Below are 17885 nucleotides of genomic sequence, written 5' to 3' on the forward strand. Positions count from 1 at the left end.
CTGTGCACACCTACCCCCACACACAACTGCCCTCACTGAAACGTAACGGACACGTACTGCGCGATAACAAAGAAAACACACCATTTAATCTTACCTATGAGGAATGTACCACAACTGAAAAGTTTTAAGACCTGACTGGACTAATACTCGAGAATCAACATACAGTATTAAGGAGAAACTCTTGTTTTGGACTTTTTTGGTCTCTTCAGACCTTCATAAAGGTAAAGTCAACGTTTTTACTGTAGTTGATGTAGCTTGGAATCATTTTTCACAATTAAAGATAAGTGTGCATTATTCTAAAATCTGCATTCAAAATACAATGCTTTCCATAATTTAATCTATATAACTGTCTGGACCTTTTTGGTGCTTTTGGGAAGAAGTAATCGCAGGCAGTGAGTTCAAATATTATGACTGATAGATTAGTAGTTTGACAAAAGACTGTCCCTATTGTGATTTAGGTTTTTCCTCGCCATGGACACCAGCAGGTGGTCGTTGCTGCTGCTTCTGGTCCTCACAGGTGGAACTCAAAGCTTTAAGCCACTTTTTCAGAAGAACTCCATCACTCACCGAGAGATCACTACAAGGGCAGTTCTCCGAAAGACAGCCGAGGTCTGCAGAGACATTGCTGCTGCAGAGGGACGGGACTTCATTCTGACCGTAAGTAGGGAAGTGTTGGACTCCATGCGTGCGGTTGTTTGACTAGGACTTTGATATTATCTGCCGGGGCAAAACATTCAAACAAACATTTGATTTACGGTCATAGTAATACTTTCAAAACTCACAGATGCCTGTGCACTATTCAATCCAAAGTATGACACAGCAAAATAAATGAGGAAAATAAAGCAAACATGACTGAATGAGGCAGAATTTGGAATACTGTAAACCGGGATTTTCAAAAGAATTACAGCAAATAGATAGATTGAATATGTAAATATATGCTAAGCCTCGACCCTTATTTTAGCTAGACTTGAGTTTTCAGTCAGATGACGACCTGAAAACTCAAATGAACCAAGATTTTTTTTATCCCCTTTAGATTGATGACACTCTGACAGCTGGACAAGTACAAAAGGCATGCTCCCCCTCAAAAAATTCAGCCGCATTCTTGTCCAGTTCCTTTTTCTCTAGTTCCATTGCCTTAATGTACTTCAACAATGCATATGTGGATGGAAGATACGCACTCAGCAAAAAGCATCACTTTGATGGCGAGACCTTCCAGCAAGGGAGAGATTTGATCACAGAAGGTACGAAAGCTTCCGTTGGGATCAAAATGACCAAATGACCAAGGAGCTAAATGTTTTACCGTTCTCCCGTTGAGGTGTGTCTGCTGTGAAGGCCAGTGTAAAACAGAAGAAATACCACGCAGGGCGTAAAACACTGGGGCAAATATGTCACACTTTACAGGTGAGTTCAAAAGAAACGTAATTGCTCGTGTTATTTTTTTATGAATCTGCAATTCTAGAAGTGAGATCCATTGGGTGTGGGATAGCTATAACGTTGATCTCCCCCCAGGACTTCTATAGCCACAGCAACTGGGTAGAGTTGGGGAACACGGTTCCTTATGATGTCCTGATCAAACCTGATAAACCTTTACAAAATCTGGCAGGTAGTATACAAGATTTGCTGATGTCCCTCACAGCAGTTTATGGGAATAGACATTGGTTTTCTCCAAAACTGAATGAAAGCTACTATGTATCAAGTATATTTTTGGAAGTTGATTTGCTTAATTTGTCTGTAGGTCCAACTGTTCCCACCTGTAGAAACTGTAAAGGAGATAACTGTGATGACAACATTTTGCCTGAGGTGCTGGAAAAAAAGCTTCTCACCTCTGGCTACTTTGGCATTTTTAAAACTAAAGGTGAGTCATGGCGTCTATAGAGTTTTTCATTTTAAAAGTGAATCGGCGAAAAAAAATGTTTTTAAAAATTGCTGTGCTTTTTAGCAAAATATATTTTTTTAAATTATTGGATGCAACAGTGCTACTCTATATTTATTGGAGGGGAAATAAGTCATGGAATTTTGACTTTACTCCAAGGTAAATGCAGCCATGGAGGAAAACCCGACGTGTCAAGCTTACTGGAACCAGTAGGCGGCATCAACAAGGATACCAATTCATCCAATCACGGCTCACTTCACATACAAGCAGCCAATTTGGCTACGATTGCCACTACGGAGCTTTTGGAGGACATAAGACTAGCTGTTGGAGACAAGAACTTCCTACGGTGTGATGAATTCTTGAGTGCAACTTTACGAGATGACATAAACAGGGTGGAGACACAAACAAATGTCTTTTTGCATTCCTGTAGATTGACAGGTCTTTCCCGTTCCGCAGTGCTGTGTTTTGTCATCGACACCACGGGCAGCATGATTGATGTTATAAACAAAGCGAAGGAGGTTGCTTTTAAAATCATTGATAGGCTGCGAGGAACCCCGCAGGAGCCTGATGCCTATATACTGGTTCCATTCAATGATCCAGGGATGTAGCGTACACAAATACACATGTTGATCATTATGTTCTGTTCATATACAGATCACTGTACTTTTTTTGTTGCATTCTATTGATATTAGCAGAAGTTGGACCTCTGTTATACAAGGAAGATGCAGACATATTCAAAATGGAGCTCAACAATTTGAACGCTGACGGAGGAGGGGACAACCCAGAAATGTGCTTGTCTGGACTGCAGGTGTTTTCATATTTTCGACTTATTTATACTTTTGTGAATACTTAAAGACTGACCTATTCTTTTGGCTTGTAGCTCGCCCTTACAGGAGCTCCGATTTTATCGGAGATATTTGTTTTCACGGATGCTTCAGCAAAAGATGCCTACTTGAAAAACACCATTGAGGCCCTTATTCAGAGCACCAAGTCTGTCGTGAGTTTTTTTTTTTTTTACCGTTCTTGCTCCCAATGTCTTTTTTCACCACCCGACTAGACATCCAACCAATTCCACGAAGGGCCGCAGATTTTCATCGAAACTGATATAGCGCAGACCGTTAAACTAATGAGGTTTTTGCTGAATCAAGCGCATAGGACTGCAATCAACTGATTGATGAAAAGAATGGTCAGATTATAAACCTGAACCCATTAGAGCTTTTGGCTGAATTAGTTGGCCGCATATGTAATAGGGTATAGAGCTAGGTCAAAGACAATTCCATCGAAAATGGCAAACATTACAATTACGCACAAATAACACCATATACATTTCAAACTCAGAAGTTTCCATGCAAATATGCCACATTTCAAGGGAAGAGAGGAACCACTTTTGGTTTGTTTGTTTCCTTTGGAATTATAGTTAGCGAGTTTTGACAGAACAATTTCTACCGTGACCGGACGTTTTGTCGAAAGACGTTTGGTCCCCGGACGTTTGGTAGAACGGACGGGCCGTCGACCGGACGTTTGGTCGCCGGGTTCGCTCGCTGGTCAAATTATGAAAGAGAGAAAGACAGAGTTTACTGTTGAAAGCGAGCAACCAGGTATTCTCTTGCTCTCAAAATTATAATCATGAGAGAGAGTCCGTTCTACCAAACGTCCGGTCGACGCCCCGTTCGTTCTACCAAACGTCCGGTCGACCAAACGTCCGGGGACCAAACGTCTTTCGACGACACATCCAAGTGCCATTTCAACAATGTATGCTATAGAAAGAAATTTTGAAACTGTGTGTGTGACCTACCGATGTTGGAACCCTCGCATTTTTAGGTGAATTTTATCCTGACAGATGTCCTAGACAGTCGACGTAAACGAAGCCTTCAAGATGTGTTGCCTCGACTGTTGAGCCAAAGAGATGCTCAGCTCTTCCGTGATCTATCTCAAGCCTCCGGAGGACAAACCTTTGAGGTCAAGAAGTCAGATATTGGTCTCGCTACAGTTGTTATCGAGGATTCCGTAACCAGCGCTTTGGTAATTTAAAGAGAAAGCTATATTAACAAAGCTAGTGCCTCTCTGTTCATTCACAGTATGGAAATGCCTCTGTAGGTAACAGTTTTTCATGGAGAGAGGAACCCTGGAGAACCTGCTCGCTTTACATTTGATGTCGATGCTTCACTAACAAACATAACCATCTACATCACGGGGACTTCAGCCCTCACCTTTAATATCACCAGCTCAACGGGTAACATAACTGGATATCTGTCAGGAAAACCCTCACTGTTTCTGTTTAGTGTAGACAGCACCTCGTTTCTACTCTTTCAGGGGTCTCACAGAATTCCAGTGAAGAAAGTGGTCCTCTGGCCATTTTAAACATGGTGGGGAACCTACAGCGACTGAAGCTCAACAATGGCAGTGAAACAGGATCGTGGGAAATAAGGGTGCACTCTTCTGATCCCTACTCAGTTAAGGTCACAGGTGAGTTGCGGAAAAGGACTTCAAATTGCATGGTATTGTAGTCTATAGATGTTTAGACGTTGACAAATATTCGGTTGATGTCAGGTCAAAGTCCGTTGAACTTCATCTACAGCCTTGTGGAAACCCGTGAAGGAATCCATGGAGACTTCTTTTTGAAGGAGGGACTTCCTCTCTCTGGTGAACTATAAGTTTTATGATCAGTTATTTCTTTTTATCCAGCCCCTGGAATTGCAATAAATACTTTTGTCTCTCTCTGGTCAATTCTCAGGTAGTAATGTCACCTTCTTAGTCACAGTGACAGGAGGTGACAGCGTAAATGTCACTGAGGTCACACTCTGTGACAGATCAAGTCTAACAAGGATTAAAGGAACATTGCAGGCAAGTTTTAGAGGATCCAATTTTCATAAAAATCTAATCTTATTCCATGGAAAATCACAAATTAAAAAAAAATCAATTAACCGATGCTTTTGTGCACTATGGCAAGATGTAGCTGTATTTAACTATGAATTTTAAGAAAGGTGAGCAAGTGAGACAAAGTGCCTGAATAATTGTTCTGAGAGAACTTGAAGAGTTCTATCTCGTTTGTCACAGTCATTGGGAGGTCAGAACTTCTTGGTGACGTTCAGTGTGCCTCCAACGGGTGATTTTGTCATTCGGCTGAGAGGACAAGACACCAGCCCGTCATCACGGTCAAGCACAAGCCAGTTCCAGCGCCAGGCATCCACTCAGATTAAGACTTCTAACATCACCTTAACAGTGAGATGAAATTACTTCAAATCGCTACCAAAGGACAATATTCACCATGTCAGACTTCAAACCCCATCAAAAGTTAAAACAACCTCCAAATTCTATCAGGAAAGTTTGCAATTTTCATGACACAACTGGTCCATATTCAAGTAAAGTTCACTTTTGAGACTTTAGTCGTGTTTACATAGGCGTGTAATGGTAAATGGAGGAAGATGCTAGGGAGAAATACTATCCTGAATTGAACTAAATTCAACAATTACCTTTAATTTGCTGATGTTTTCTGCTATCATATTGGAAATGCATTTGGTCAGTTTATGGTCGTTCCTTCTATGGTAGTGAACATAGCTTTGGAAAATTGCAGCAGTTAATTCAAATGGAATAAAGTACCGTTATGAATGGCTGTCCCATTTTTTTAGGCTCAAGCCAACAGCACCAACATTGAACCGGGCTCCACGACCTCAATCCAATTCATCGTTAGCTCAAATGCCAGCGGAGTGGAGACATTCACGGTGACTGCTACCAATGACCGCAACTTTAAGTCAACATGGCCCGGTACTGTCACCATAGAAGCAGATAGTGACGGGGAAACCAACGGCACAATGACCTTAACAGCTGCTGACAGTGCGGTATCAGGAACAGACGTGACACTTACAATTCAGGTGGAAGACGCAACAGCCACCGATATCAACTATGTTGTCCTTAGGTTTTCGGTCATTGAAAAGGTACGAGAAATGCAAAGGATATGATTCACTATAATCAGTGCTTCTGTTACGATCAATTCTCAATGTGAATGTGGCTACAAATACATCAAATTTTTTTTAAATAAATGTAATGACGCGTGATACGATTTTGTCTCCAGGTTACGGATGTAAACAGGCCAGTGTGCCATGAAGTAAGCACATCCACAGCTAACTGTTCAACTTCATCGCTCTGTGATGGCTCCCAGTGGGAGTTTGTGGCCAATGTGACTGACGGTGTCAATGGGACGGGTATTGAAAGAATCGCCATTCGTCAAGGAAACGGCACCCTCAACGCGACCACTGTGGTAGGGCCAGGGGGCGAGAACGTCACTGTGGTGTCCTACAAGGCTTCTTGCTGTGCAGAGAGAGTGGAGCTGTCTGTCGTGGACAATGCGGGAAATGTTGGAATTTGTGTGGGTCGGGTGAGCCAGTCCACCACAGTTGCAACTCCAGCGACTGTGACCATGAACTCCACTTCCAGTGCGGAACAGAACCAGTGCACCAAACTTTCGCTCTGGATTACTATTGTGTCACTGACATTTTGGAAATGAAAGTGATGCACAGTCAAGTTTTGCCAACTTATATGCAACTATTGATGTCAGTCAATTATGCTGGAGCCATCAATCAAAGTTTTGATTGCAATGCGGAAGGATAAAAATGTAGGCAGTCATTTTAACGCACTGTATAGCATTCTTATATTTTTAAAGTTAATCCATTTTGGGGTGGCGGCTTATTAAATAAGGTGAAAAGAATCAAGTATAATAAAAATGAAAGGATGAACCATTGTAGGGATCTTCTTTCAATTATATACTATTACTTTCTGTTTGAAAATTGCGAGACTTAATGCAAAAGCAATGATATACAAAATATGAGTAAACACTGCTTTTTCGTAGTATAGCATAGAATGAGTAGTCTTTAACTTAATTGTAAGGGACTAAAATTTTTAGCATAAAAATTGTTTATTATAATATCATCATTTTTAAATCAACACCGTGAACCCTAAGTTATGTGTAGAACATACTTATGAAGCAAGAGTACATTTTAACAAAAAAAATCATTGAATAAATGCTGGTACATGATTTTTGTTTGTTTGTTAAACTCTAAGAGAATGTAATTACATTTAATTGAAGACAAAAATATTGCATAGGGTGTGTCATTCTAATTGCTAAAAGGAAGTAGGAACAATTCCATGACTAATATTACAAGTGTAAGAGTAGATGTCAAAAACAAGATCTCACGCACATAATGAGGATTTTGGCAGTAGCAAGGAAACGCATGACACTGTCTCTGAAAACTTAGGAATAAAATAGTATATTGAGGTAAGTGTGATTTTGCATTTTATTTTTAGAAATATTTCTAGCCTTGCCAATTACTGTATTTTCTAGAATATAAGTTACAATTGGGCTAGGGCTGCAAATAATACTGAAGTACAACTTGTATGTATTTTTTCTAGTTCTTACCACTGAAATCCTGTTATGTTGTCATTTTTAGGCTACAGTTATATGAAAAACCCCTATGTTGACAGACACCCATTTAGGCTGTTCTCCATTTTACTTTAAAATATACATGTTTGTTTTTGTTTTCTGATCAAATGAAAAATTGCCCTCACAAAAATGTGACTAATACATTCATATTTTTCCCCATCTTCATTGTTTAGTCTGAAAAATGTGGTACAGGGTTATGTTTTAACTACATTCATTCTGTGATAGATATCAGTTGTTTTGTCTGCCTAGATGTTGTTTTTTATAGTACACCCGCTCGAGTATTTTTTTGTTGTTCAGACAAAAATCATTCATTAAATGCAGTGATCTGGCACTATCGTAGATTACACTTATTACGAGAATTAGGGAAAAAGAAATCCTTGAAAAACAATTTTATGTTTTCCTAAAGTTTCATTTATTTCCAGTGATCCCTGACACCCCTACCACTCACCTTCATCATCATCATGAGCACCAAGTGGTCATTCCTGCTTCCAGTGGCTGTGGTCCTCGGCCTCACATGCTTAACTCAAAGCTTCCAACCTCTGTATGGATCCGAAAACGAGTCCATATCTCACAAAGAGATAACCACGAGGGCAATTCTTCAGAAGACGGCAGAGGTGTGCCGAGACATTGCTGCTTTGGATGGAGGGGACTTCAGTCTGACAGTAAGAAAGGAATTCCCATTCATGCCTGCATCTATAATGTATTTTGAGCATATATATCAAGTATTTACAGCACGTTTTCACACTTATAGGTTTGTTGGACTTAACATTTTAAAACAACTTATTTCATTTTGATGGTTAAAAAAATGCCTTAAACAAAAGAAATTGAAGAAAATTTACCAAAACAAATGGCTGAGTGTTAAGACCTACCTTATGTATACATGTACATCTATGTGTATGCATGTATATATATATATATATATATTTATATATATGTGTGCGTATATGTGTGTGTGCGTATATGTATGTGTGCGTATATGTATGTGTGCGTATATGTATGTGTGCGTATATGTATGTGTGCGTATATGTATGTGTGCGTATATGTACGTGTGCGTATATGTACGTGTGCGTATATGTGTGTGCGTATATGTGTGTGCGTATATGTGTGTGCGTATATGTGTGTGCGTATATGTGTGTGCGTATGTGTGTGCGTATGTGTGTGCGTATGTGTGTGCGTATATGTATGTGCGTATATGTATGTGTGCGTATATGTGTATATGTGCATATATGTGTATATGTGTGTATATGTGTATATGTGCGTATATGTATATATATATATATATATATATATATATATATATATGTATATATGTGTGTATATATATATATATATATATATATATATTTCAGGAACACGCTTATTTATTTATTCATGTAATTATTTATTCATTAACTTACTTATTACCCATCTATATATGTCTAAAATGCTTTTCCTAGAGTATCTGCATTCTCACCCTCTTGCTACCGTGACAACGAAATTTCCCGAATACGGGATGAATAAAGTTATCCAATCCAAAATAGGACTTCAGATAAGTTGTTTGAACCCGAACTTTTAAATTTACTAAACTTCAGTTGAAGTCAATATATAAAAAGGTACTCCAAGTCACATTTGAACCCGGGTACACCACCGTAACTGGCTGTATCAGAGTATCTGTTTTGCCAGCTTGTTCAACAAGCTAGCTTCGTTCTAATTATCATGGGAGGCATAGTTACAACATACAAATATATACCCTGGGAATTACTAGCTGGTAACTGGCATTCAAAAGTGTCCCTCATCGGATATGATTGCATCTAATGAAGACATTCATAGGACACAAACATCCAAGAGGGGAAGAAAACAAAATATGGTACAAAAATAAACTAACTACCTGTGCAAAGTGAAAGTGAGCCAAATTATAACTCATTTAGCTAAGAATGCAAAAGGCGTAGTCATTAGAGAAGCAGGAAGAAAATTCCAGCACACCCATTTCAAAGAAGGAAAACACGTCAAATGAATAAATGCAGTTTGGCAATTGTTGTAGGCCTAATATAGATCTGTTACATTTCCTTGTGGTAGAGTGAAGTCAAAAGGCAGGTTTTTACGTAAGATGAACCTGTGGTCCTGTTCTCCTTAAAATGACTCACAGTTGATTTGACCCCATGTGTGTCATTATAAGTAACTTTGCCATGTATTCTGTTTTTCTTCAGATTGATGAGAATCTAACCATCGAACAAGTACACGACACGTGCTCCGCCATCCTAGGCACCACCTCCTCACTCATAGTATTCCTCTCCAGTTTATTGTTCCATTCATCCATTCGGGATATTTACGCAGAAAATGCTCGTGTGGATGCGTTTTTTGCATTTAGTGATGCGCACCATTTTGATGATGAATCCTTCCAAAGAGGAAAGGACTTAATCACACAAGGTACTTCTTTTCTTCACCTGAACATGACCTCAGGGGAAATATAAAGATTGTACTTTAAGTTGGAAACTCTCTAGGACAAGGGTGTCAAACTCGGGTTGGTTCGCGGGCCGCATTAACATCAACTCGATTTCACGTGGGCCGGACCTTTTTAGATATAATATTTAGATTTTTCTTTTTTTAATTGGATTAAAAGAAATGGATCAGAAGCCCTAAATATTCTGTTTTTTAAAGATCTAAAACAATATTAATTTGAGCTTATTTTCTTTGTAAGGAAAAACGTCTTTTAATCATTTGTTTTTCATTTCAAAAGGAAAAATTTTTTTTTGTTTACGTTCAATATTAAAGTGGAAAACAGAAAATATCTTAAAAATATTTTACAAAATGCTTTTTGAATGAAAAACACAAGAAAAAAAATTGCAATCATTGATTTAAAAAAGGGAAAATCAGGAAATACAATTTACATCTATAATCTTCATTTGAATTTGATCCTAAAACAGAAAGTCGGCACTCATAATTTACTTTCTCAGGCCGCACGAAATGATGCGGAGGGCCAGATTTGGCCCTCGGGCCACCACTTTGACACCAGTGCTCTAGGGCATACTACTACAATGCTCCATCATATCTAGTGTGTGGTAAATATGCCGTTTATAGTCGAGATAGAGCCAGTGAATGGACCCCAGGCTTGTAAACATGTGGGTCGTTTTGTTTGAGGGTTTTTGACAGAGTTTTAATTGCTCAGTAAATAAGCATTCTTCTTTTTGATTTTGAGGGAAGCAGTAAAAACGACCCCCCAAAACCCTCCCTTGACATTTTGTCTAGTTTGCAAGCTCGTCATGAATGTTTTGTTGTTCCATTTAACCAAATAAGCCACCTTATTGAAACGATGTCACAGATTAATACTGTACATGGTCGGACTTTTGACGACAAGGTAACATATTTGCGGCATGCCAAAAATAAATTTAGGATAACCTTTAAAAGAAAGACAAAGTTTCACCGGTAATTTATCCTGACAAGGTGTGGCTACTGTGAAGGCCAATGTGAGGCTGGGTAGATTTGAAACAGCGCGTGTAACTCTGGGAAGAATACTTCACACACTGCAGGTGAGTGTAACAATTGGTTGATAATGAAGTGCTGCTATTTTTTGAAAATGAAAATGGAACCCATAATAGTGATGTGTGCATAATGTTATATTGTACAGGACTTTTACAGCCACAGCAACTGGGTGGAGTTGGGGAACACGGCTCCTTACAATGTTTTGATATTCCCTGACCAACCCCTTGAAAACCTGGCAGGTAAAATATGGAATTTATGGCAATTTTTCCACTGCAGCATAGTATTTTTACCATCATACTATAACCGTACTACATATTATTAAAAATGTCCATCAACATATTCACTGCACTGTACTGTACTTTGTATCACCTAAAGCAGAAATTCCTATTTCTTTCCATTTCTAATGGGACACAGTCATTTCATCCTTTACTATCGCCAAGCTGTCTTCATAGTCGTAGTAGTTATTTGGAAATGTAAACTATCGACCAGTAAACAGAAATGAGGTTCATCCAAAGCAAGTTAAAAACCTTTAAATGTTATTTTTGTGTTTGCAGGCCGGAATATTCCCACATGTAGAGATTGTGATGGGGATAACTGTGATAACAACATTTTGCCCAATGTGCTGGAGAATAGGCTTCTCACTTCAGGCTACTTTAGCGTCTTCTCTGGAGAAAAGCCCGATGGTAACTTTGGGGATCGGTGTTTGGTTTTTATTAATTGAAATGGTCACGTTTTGACAGTGTAATAAGATAAACATTCAGAAAGAGGGCCTAATTTACTAGGATCCCAAATAGCTGAATGTCATTGTGGGCTCACATACATATTATTTTGTCCAAGGTAAATGCAGCCACGGCGGTGGATTAGACAGGACGAGCCGAAGAATGCCAGTAGGAGGCATCAATAAGGACATGCTTACTTCCGAACACGGCTCATTGCACAATGATGCTGCCAGTTTGGCTGTAACTGCTACGATGGAGCTTCTGGAGGACATAAGAATAGCTGGGGGAGAGAGGAATTTCCTACGGTAGGAAAAGGGTCTGAAGGACTAGCTCGGTCCATTGAAAAAGGCCTGTTTGAATTACAAATGTTGTGTTGTAAAAGATCCAATTGAAATCTCTGTTGCATTTCTGCAGACTGATGGGCCTCTTCCAGACTCCTGTGCTGTGTTTTGTCATCGACACCACTGGCAGTATGGCTGATGAGATAGAGGATGTCAAGATCCTTTCTGCTGAAATCATCAACAGTAGAAGGGGGTTCTTACTGGAGCCAGAAGCCTACATACTGGTTCCCTTCAATGATCCAGGTAGGTAGACTCTTAGATATTAGATTGGTTTGGTTTAGACCAACTTTGCAATTTTCCACGTGCTTTGAATCTCCAAAGCGCTGCTGGTTTTTCTTCCAACTGTTTTAAAACAGGCAATTTAACCAATAAAGTTTCTGCTAAGACCAGCAACACATGACTCCAATCAACTGATTACACTTTCAAGACACTAGATTGATGCCCTACATAGTGACCCCTACTCTAAGGTCTCCCGAAAGCCAAATAATCCAAATTTAATGGATCGAGTCGATCTGAAAACACCTTCAAGTTGGCCTCTAGTATTTTGCAATGAATGAGGAAACCATGAATTTCAATCAGCAGAATATCTGTTATCAGGACTCCAATCTTGCAGTATAGTTAGACATCAATCAAAAGTACACCAGAAACGGTAATCCATTACATCAGACAAGCTCCAAATTGCCAATAATTCTCCTAATTATCATTGAAATCAACCGATTCAGTCATTTCAACGAGCATGAACCAAAAGTCACCCAAATAAAAAAAATCTATAAAACTCACAATTGAGTGTCCTGATAATTTTCAGATTTCGGACCTGCACAAATAAGCGATGGAGATGGAGATATGTTTATAGAAATGATAAATAGTTTGACTGCCGATGGAGGGGGTGACATTCCAGAGTTGAGCTTGTCCGCACTACAGGTATATTTTCATTAAAAAAGACATTTCAAAGAAAGTCAATGCAATCCTGCCGATCGATCACCTGTCATCTCTTTCGCTAACAGCTGGCTCTGACCACAGCTCCACCCTTATCGGAGATATTTGTCTTCACTGACGCACCAGCAAAAGATGCGGCGTTAAAAAACACCATCATTGCCCTTATTGAGCGGACTAAGTGTGTGGTGAGTCTTCTTCAGTCCTAATGATTATGACTAAAAGACGGCATTTAAAAAAGCACCGTAATGGCTCTTATTGAGAAAAAGAAAGTTTTCCGGTCAGTCTTTTTAAGTTATGACTACCATTTTACATTTAAAAAGAAACAGACATTTGAAGTTTTGGACATTTCTCCAACTTGAAGCATAAATGAAGTTTCCAAAGCAAAAAAAGGGCTCAAGAAAGGTCAATTTTAGCATTAAAAGCCACATGGTAAAGGTAAACAAAAGTGAACAGATTATCATCTGGAGGCAATATGTGAAAATTAAAGGATGGAAAAAATGTAAGAAATAAATAAAATATAATAATAATAATAATAATAATAATAATAATAATAGGGTAAATAAATTATAAAGAACTTACCCATTGAGAGAAGAATTATTTTGGCTTGAAGAACTGAGCGTTGCTTTGTCATCCAAATACTTTTATAATAAATCTTTCTCTTTGGAGGAAAAAAGTAGGACACTTGCACTTCTGAGAAAATCTCAAGTGAGGTTGTTTTGCCCTGGTGAAGTTAAAAAAAAAATGAAAATATGAGAAAACAACACTGACACAACTTGAAGAATTTTGTAACTTTAACTCTTCACCCAGTCTCCTCGTAAAACAACAAGCAAAATCACGAGTTAAGTGTATTCTGGAATTTTCAGGTAACATTCCTGCTGACCAATCTCTTGCCCGGAAGACGCAAAAGAGAACTTGACGGTGCGACATCTCGAGTACTGGCGCCAGCGGCCTTACAGCTGTATCGTGACCTAGCCACGGCAGCCGGGGGCGAGACCGTTGAAGTCAACGATAGCGATTTCGCTCTTGCGACAACCATTATCGAGGATTCCCTAAGAACCGCAAAGGTGATAAGAAAGAAGAACCAAAACACGGAAACACAGTACAGAAAAGACATTGAAATATGCCTCTGTCTTTTTCAGGTTATCATTTTTCAACAAGGAAGCACCACGAATCAAATTTTCCAATTTACCATTGATAATTCGTTAAGGAACATAATTCTCTCCATTACAGGGAATTCTCTTCTCACCTATAATCTCACCAGTCCAACTGGTACGATCTGGTTTGAACTTTTTTCTGAGAATTAACCATAAAAGCCAAGTGTTAGTACATAATGAACATCTCTCCTACCTTTGCAGGTGTAACGCAGAATTCCAGTGAGAGCAGCGGCCCTTTGGCATCTTTGATCTTGGCAGGAACCCTTCGTCGACTGAGCTTCAACAATGACGTTGAAACGGGACTGTGGGAAATCAGCGTAAACTCTGAAGAACCCTACTTAGTTAGGATTACAGGTCAATGGACGGATGTCTGAAGGTGGCCCGCAAATTATCTTGTTCACTAGCGATGCTAACAGTATGCATTTGTTTTCCCTCATGCTTACTCCAGGTCAAAGTCCAGTGAATTTCATCTTCACCCTTGGGGAACCCCGTGAAGACCTCGATGCAGACTTCTTGCCAAGGGAGGGACGGCCAATTTCTGGTTAAACATACTTTTCAAATTCAATATCTTCTACTTTGTACTGTACTATACAGAGGATGAACATTTTTAAAGGGATCCTACTTAATTTTATGATTTCCCATTTCCATTTTCTAACTAGCATTTGTCTCATGTCCAAACTTTCAGGAAGAAATATGACCATCTTGATCACGCTGACTGGAGAAAATTCAAATGCCTCCGAGGTCACATTGTTTGATAGCGCAGGGCCAACAGAGGTCAACGGTACACTGGAGGCATGTTATATCATTTTCCTATGAAACATACCTATGACAAACAATGTGCAGAATGTATTTATCACAGAAAATGTAATCCGTCAAGGACTATGTTGTATTCAGATCTTCTGTGACTAGCTCGGAGCACTTAAATTGTTTGTTTGATCTCAGTTTTTAGAAAGAACAGACTACCTGGCGACATTTAATGAGATTCCAGCAGGTAATTTTATGCTTCGACTCAGAGGATTTCGCAATTTGCCGGACTCAACTCCAAGTATGTTCGAGAGGCAGGCCGCCACTCAGATCTCCACATCGACCTTCTCTCTTACCGTAAGCCCAATTTTCTACCAATTTAAAGCCGGAACTCCTGAAGTCGGAACAAAAAAGTAACCATTTATCAGAAAGTGTTAAAAAGGCTGTGTGTGTAAACAAACCAGTACAAACTTGATTAGAATGATATGTTCCCTAGTTTTGTTGTCAATTTTCACACTTGATAGACAAACACCAGAGGATGGATAATAACTTTCACATCAGATTTTTTTTTTTTAAATGCTATTTGACTTTCTCAACTTTTGCAGACTCAAATCAACAGCACCAACTTAGAACCAGGCTCTACTGTCGTCATCCCGTTCACTCTCTCCATCATGTCTGAAAGCGCAACTAACGATACTGGGAATGAGACGTTCACAATACGCGCTATCAACGATCGCGGCTTTGAAACTTTGTCGCCAATCTCCATCACCGTGCTAGAAGGCAGTGGAGGGATAGCTAACGACACCGTGAGTCTCAGCATTCCTGAAAGTGCAGAATTAGGAAGCGATGTCACAATGACAATTGAGGTGGAGGATCAAGTTTCGGCCGATCTCACCTTTGCTGTCCTCAGATTTGCAATCGGTAACCGGGTAAGAGAAGAAGAATGGATGTGATTTTAAGAGTGTTTCATGTTTTTTTGTTTTCATACAAGATCGTTGTTTCTCCAGGTAACTGACATTACCCCGCCAGTGTGTACGCTTGGCCGCCTAGTCGAAGACTGTCCAATGAATTCATCACGCTGCGATTTGTTCCAATGGACATACGTTGCCGAAGTGACTGACAGTGTTAATGGCACGGGTGTTAATGGGACGGGAGTTAGCAGGGTCATCATCCGCCAAGGGAACGGCACACTCAACACAACGTCAACGGTTGGGCTAGATGGGGAGAACGTCACCATGGTTTCCTACCAGGCCTCCTGCTGCGCAGACACAGTGGAGTTGGCCGTTGTAGACAACGCCGGAAATGTGGGCAGTTGCATTGCCCGGGTGAGGCACAAGTATCTTGTCGTTTACATTCCGTGTCCCTTCCTCGGAACTTATAATTTTCAACATTTTTTTACGTTTTTCATGCGTCACAATTGGATTCTTTTTTTACAATGTTGAAGTTAGCTGTCTGTAGTTGCGCTCTTGTCAGTGGGTGGCGATATTTTGCGGATTTTGCCTTTCGTAACTTGGAAGACAGACAAAAAAATTCCATTGGTGCCCCTTTCGTAACCTGAACATTTCGTGTGTAGAGATATTCGCAAATTGAGTTCCACTCCAGTGTTAGTTATTCTAACTTCGTTGCACGACATCTCCTGCCTGTCCCACACCCTAAACCACGTCTCAAAGTGGCGGCCCGGGGGCCAAATCTGGCCCGCCACATCATTTTGTGTGGCCCGGGAAAGTAAATCATGAGTGCCGACTTTCTGTTTTAGGATCAAATTAAAATGAAGAGCATAGATGTATATTACATTTCCTGATTTTCCCCCTTTTAAATCAATAATTGTAATTTTTAATCAATTTTTTTCTATGTTTTTAGTTCAAAAATCATTTTGTAAAATCTAAAAATATATTTAAAAAAAGCTAAAATAAACAGTTTGTGATCTATAAAAAAACTGAATATTCAGGGCTTTTAATCCAGTTCTTTTAATCAATTTATTTAAAAAAATCTAAATATATCTAAAATGGTCCGGCCCACATAAAATCGAGGTGAAGTTAACGCGGCCCGCGAACCAACTCGAGTCTAACACCCCTGCTCTAAACAATAAAATTAATTACCATTACTTATTGTAAAAAAAAATGCTGCTGTAACTATAATTAAGGGTGTAAATATGGCTTGTCCTACAACTTCGACATCACAAAATCCTCCATTTTACCACAAAACTCAACCCAGTGGAAATCCTTGAGCACATCTCTGGGATATTGCCGTGGCACCCCTGCACTTATTCAATCACTTTCTCTCTCCCAGGCTAATGATGTCACTCCACCAATGTGCCTGGTAGGCAGTACGTCCACCTGTCCGCCACCATCGTCCTGCAACTCCTCTGAGTGGGAATTTGTGATCAACGTGACTGATGCCAGCGGAGTGAACATAACCATCACCACCGTCATTGAAGGGAACCTCAACACGAGCACAGTGGTCGGGCCAGATGGGGAGACGGTCATCATGGTTTCCTACCGGGGATCCTGCTGTGTGGACAGAGTGGAATTTTCTGCGGTGGACATGGCGGGAAATGAAGTCACGTGTGTAGGCCAGGCCAGAGAGTCCCCGCCCGATAACTCTACAACTCCGACTCCGACTACGACTCCTAGTATTGTGAACCCCAACACTATAGCGGCTGGGGGCCCCGCCGTGAGTACGTCGCTTTGGGTGTGGGTACCTGTTGTGATACAACTATTTGGGAGATAAAAGTCTTGTAGAGGTTTATCAAGTGAACCCTGCGGCAAAAAAAATTGCAAAACGCCATGAAAAATGGATGCTTCCATGAATACATTGAATCTGATAAACTCACTTCGACATCGTTCCTTGGCACAAAAATACAAGAGGGTGCCAAATTAATCTCTTTAAGTGTTTTTTTTCTTTACTCCTTTTGAGATCAGTATCACCAAAGTCATATATTTAGGATAAAATTGTACTATTCAGCACATGTATCCAAAAGCAAAATGTGTATTTTAATAAACATGGTACACAGGTGAAGTTTGGTCATTATCTTCATTCTTATAGCATGAATAAAATATCAAATTAAATATCATATTAGTTATGTGTGCCCATACTATATGAATCACATAAAATCTGAGGGGAGTTATAACTTGATTTTTTTGTTGTTGTTAATAAGATAAACGTAACTGAAAATGCACATTAAGTCATCACTGCTAACTGCCAAACTGACACAAATAGGTC

General features: G+C 39.7%; 2 protein-coding genes across 4 annotated transcripts; both read left to right on the forward strand.

The window, feature by feature from the left end:
* The first annotated feature begins 17 nt into the window (after positions 1–17).
* LOC144076926 (von Willebrand factor A domain-containing protein 7-like) lies at positions 18–7639 on the forward strand. 2 transcript variants are annotated; one of them, XM_077604287.1, is made up of 18 exons: positions 18–221; positions 459–657; positions 1034–1241; positions 1316–1401; positions 1510–1603; positions 1736–1855; positions 2033–2219; positions 2304–2470; positions 2566–2681; positions 2754–2870; positions 3695–3895; positions 3971–4106; positions 4187–4339; positions 4424–4516; positions 4608–4717; positions 4931–5095; positions 5503–5808; positions 5946–7639. In XM_077604287.1, the coding sequence occupies exons 2-18, from the start codon at positions 472–474 to the stop codon at positions 6375–6377; spliced, it is 2877 nt and encodes a 958-aa protein (XP_077460413.1). In that variant the 5' UTR covers positions 18–221; positions 459–471; the 3' UTR covers positions 6378–7639. The 2 variants fall into 2 exon arrangements, with proteins under 2 accessions (XP_077460413.1, XP_077460412.1); XM_077604286.1 differs by lacking the exons at positions 18–221; positions 459–657 and having other exon boundaries at positions 1111–1241; positions 1487–1855.
* Positions 7640–7766: 127 nt separating this feature from the next.
* Positions 7767–17610, forward strand: LOC144076925 (von Willebrand factor A domain-containing protein 7-like). 2 transcript variants are annotated; one of them, XM_077604285.1, is made up of 18 exons: positions 7767–7972; positions 9497–9716; positions 10731–10816; positions 10915–11008; positions 11324–11452; positions 11607–11793; positions 11903–12072; positions 12635–12750; positions 12834–12950; positions 13629–13829; positions 13905–14034; positions 14121–14273; positions 14368–14460; positions 14605–14711; positions 14862–15020; positions 15269–15592; positions 15671–15988; positions 16953–17610. In XM_077604285.1, exons 1-18 carry the CDS (start codon positions 7772–7774, stop codon positions 17391–17393), a joined length of 3246 nt encoding a protein of 1081 aa, XP_077460411.1. In that variant the 5' UTR covers positions 7767–7771; the 3' UTR covers positions 17394–17610. The 2 variants fall into 2 exon arrangements, with proteins under 2 accessions (XP_077460411.1, XP_077460410.1); XM_077604284.1 differs by having other exon boundaries at positions 13629–14034.
* Positions 17611–17885: the final 275 nt, after the last annotated feature.

This window comes from Stigmatopora argus, chromosome 7 (genome assembly GCF_051989625.1).
Source record: "Stigmatopora argus isolate UIUO_Sarg chromosome 7, RoL_Sarg_1.0, whole genome shotgun sequence".
Classification (NCBI taxonomy): domain Eukaryota; kingdom Metazoa; phylum Chordata; class Actinopteri; order Syngnathiformes; family Syngnathidae; genus Stigmatopora; species Stigmatopora argus.

What these genes read in the sequence shown, in the direction of transcription:
- LOC144076926 (XM_077604287.1), top strand. Translation starts at nt 472, where the DNA reads ATGGACACCAGCAGGTGGTCGTTGCTGCTGCTTCTGGTCCTCACAGGT. An exon ending in AAATATGTCACACTTTACAG is followed by an intron (nt 1,402 to 1,509) that starts GTGAGTTCAAAA and finishes ATCTCCCCCCAG; the next exon opens with GACTTCTATAGCCACAGCAA. An exon ending in TGTGCTTGTCTGGACTGCAG is followed by an intron (nt 2,682 to 2,753) that starts GTGTTTTCATAT and finishes TTTGGCTTGTAG; the next exon opens with CTCGCCCTTACAGGAGCTCC.
- LOC144076925 (XM_077604284.1), top strand. Translation starts at nt 7,772, where the DNA reads ATGAGCACCAAGTGGTCATTCCTGCTTCCAGTGGCTGTGGTCCTCGGC. An exon ending in CTCTGGAGAAAAGCCCGATG is followed by an intron (nt 11,453 to 11,606) that starts GTAACTTTGGGG and finishes ATTTTGTCCAAG; the next exon opens with GTAAATGCAGCCACGGCGGT. An exon ending in TTGAGCGGACTAAGTGTGTG is followed by an intron (nt 12,951 to 13,628) that starts GTGAGTCTTCTT and finishes TGGAATTTTCAG; the next exon opens with GTAACATTCCTGCTGACCAA.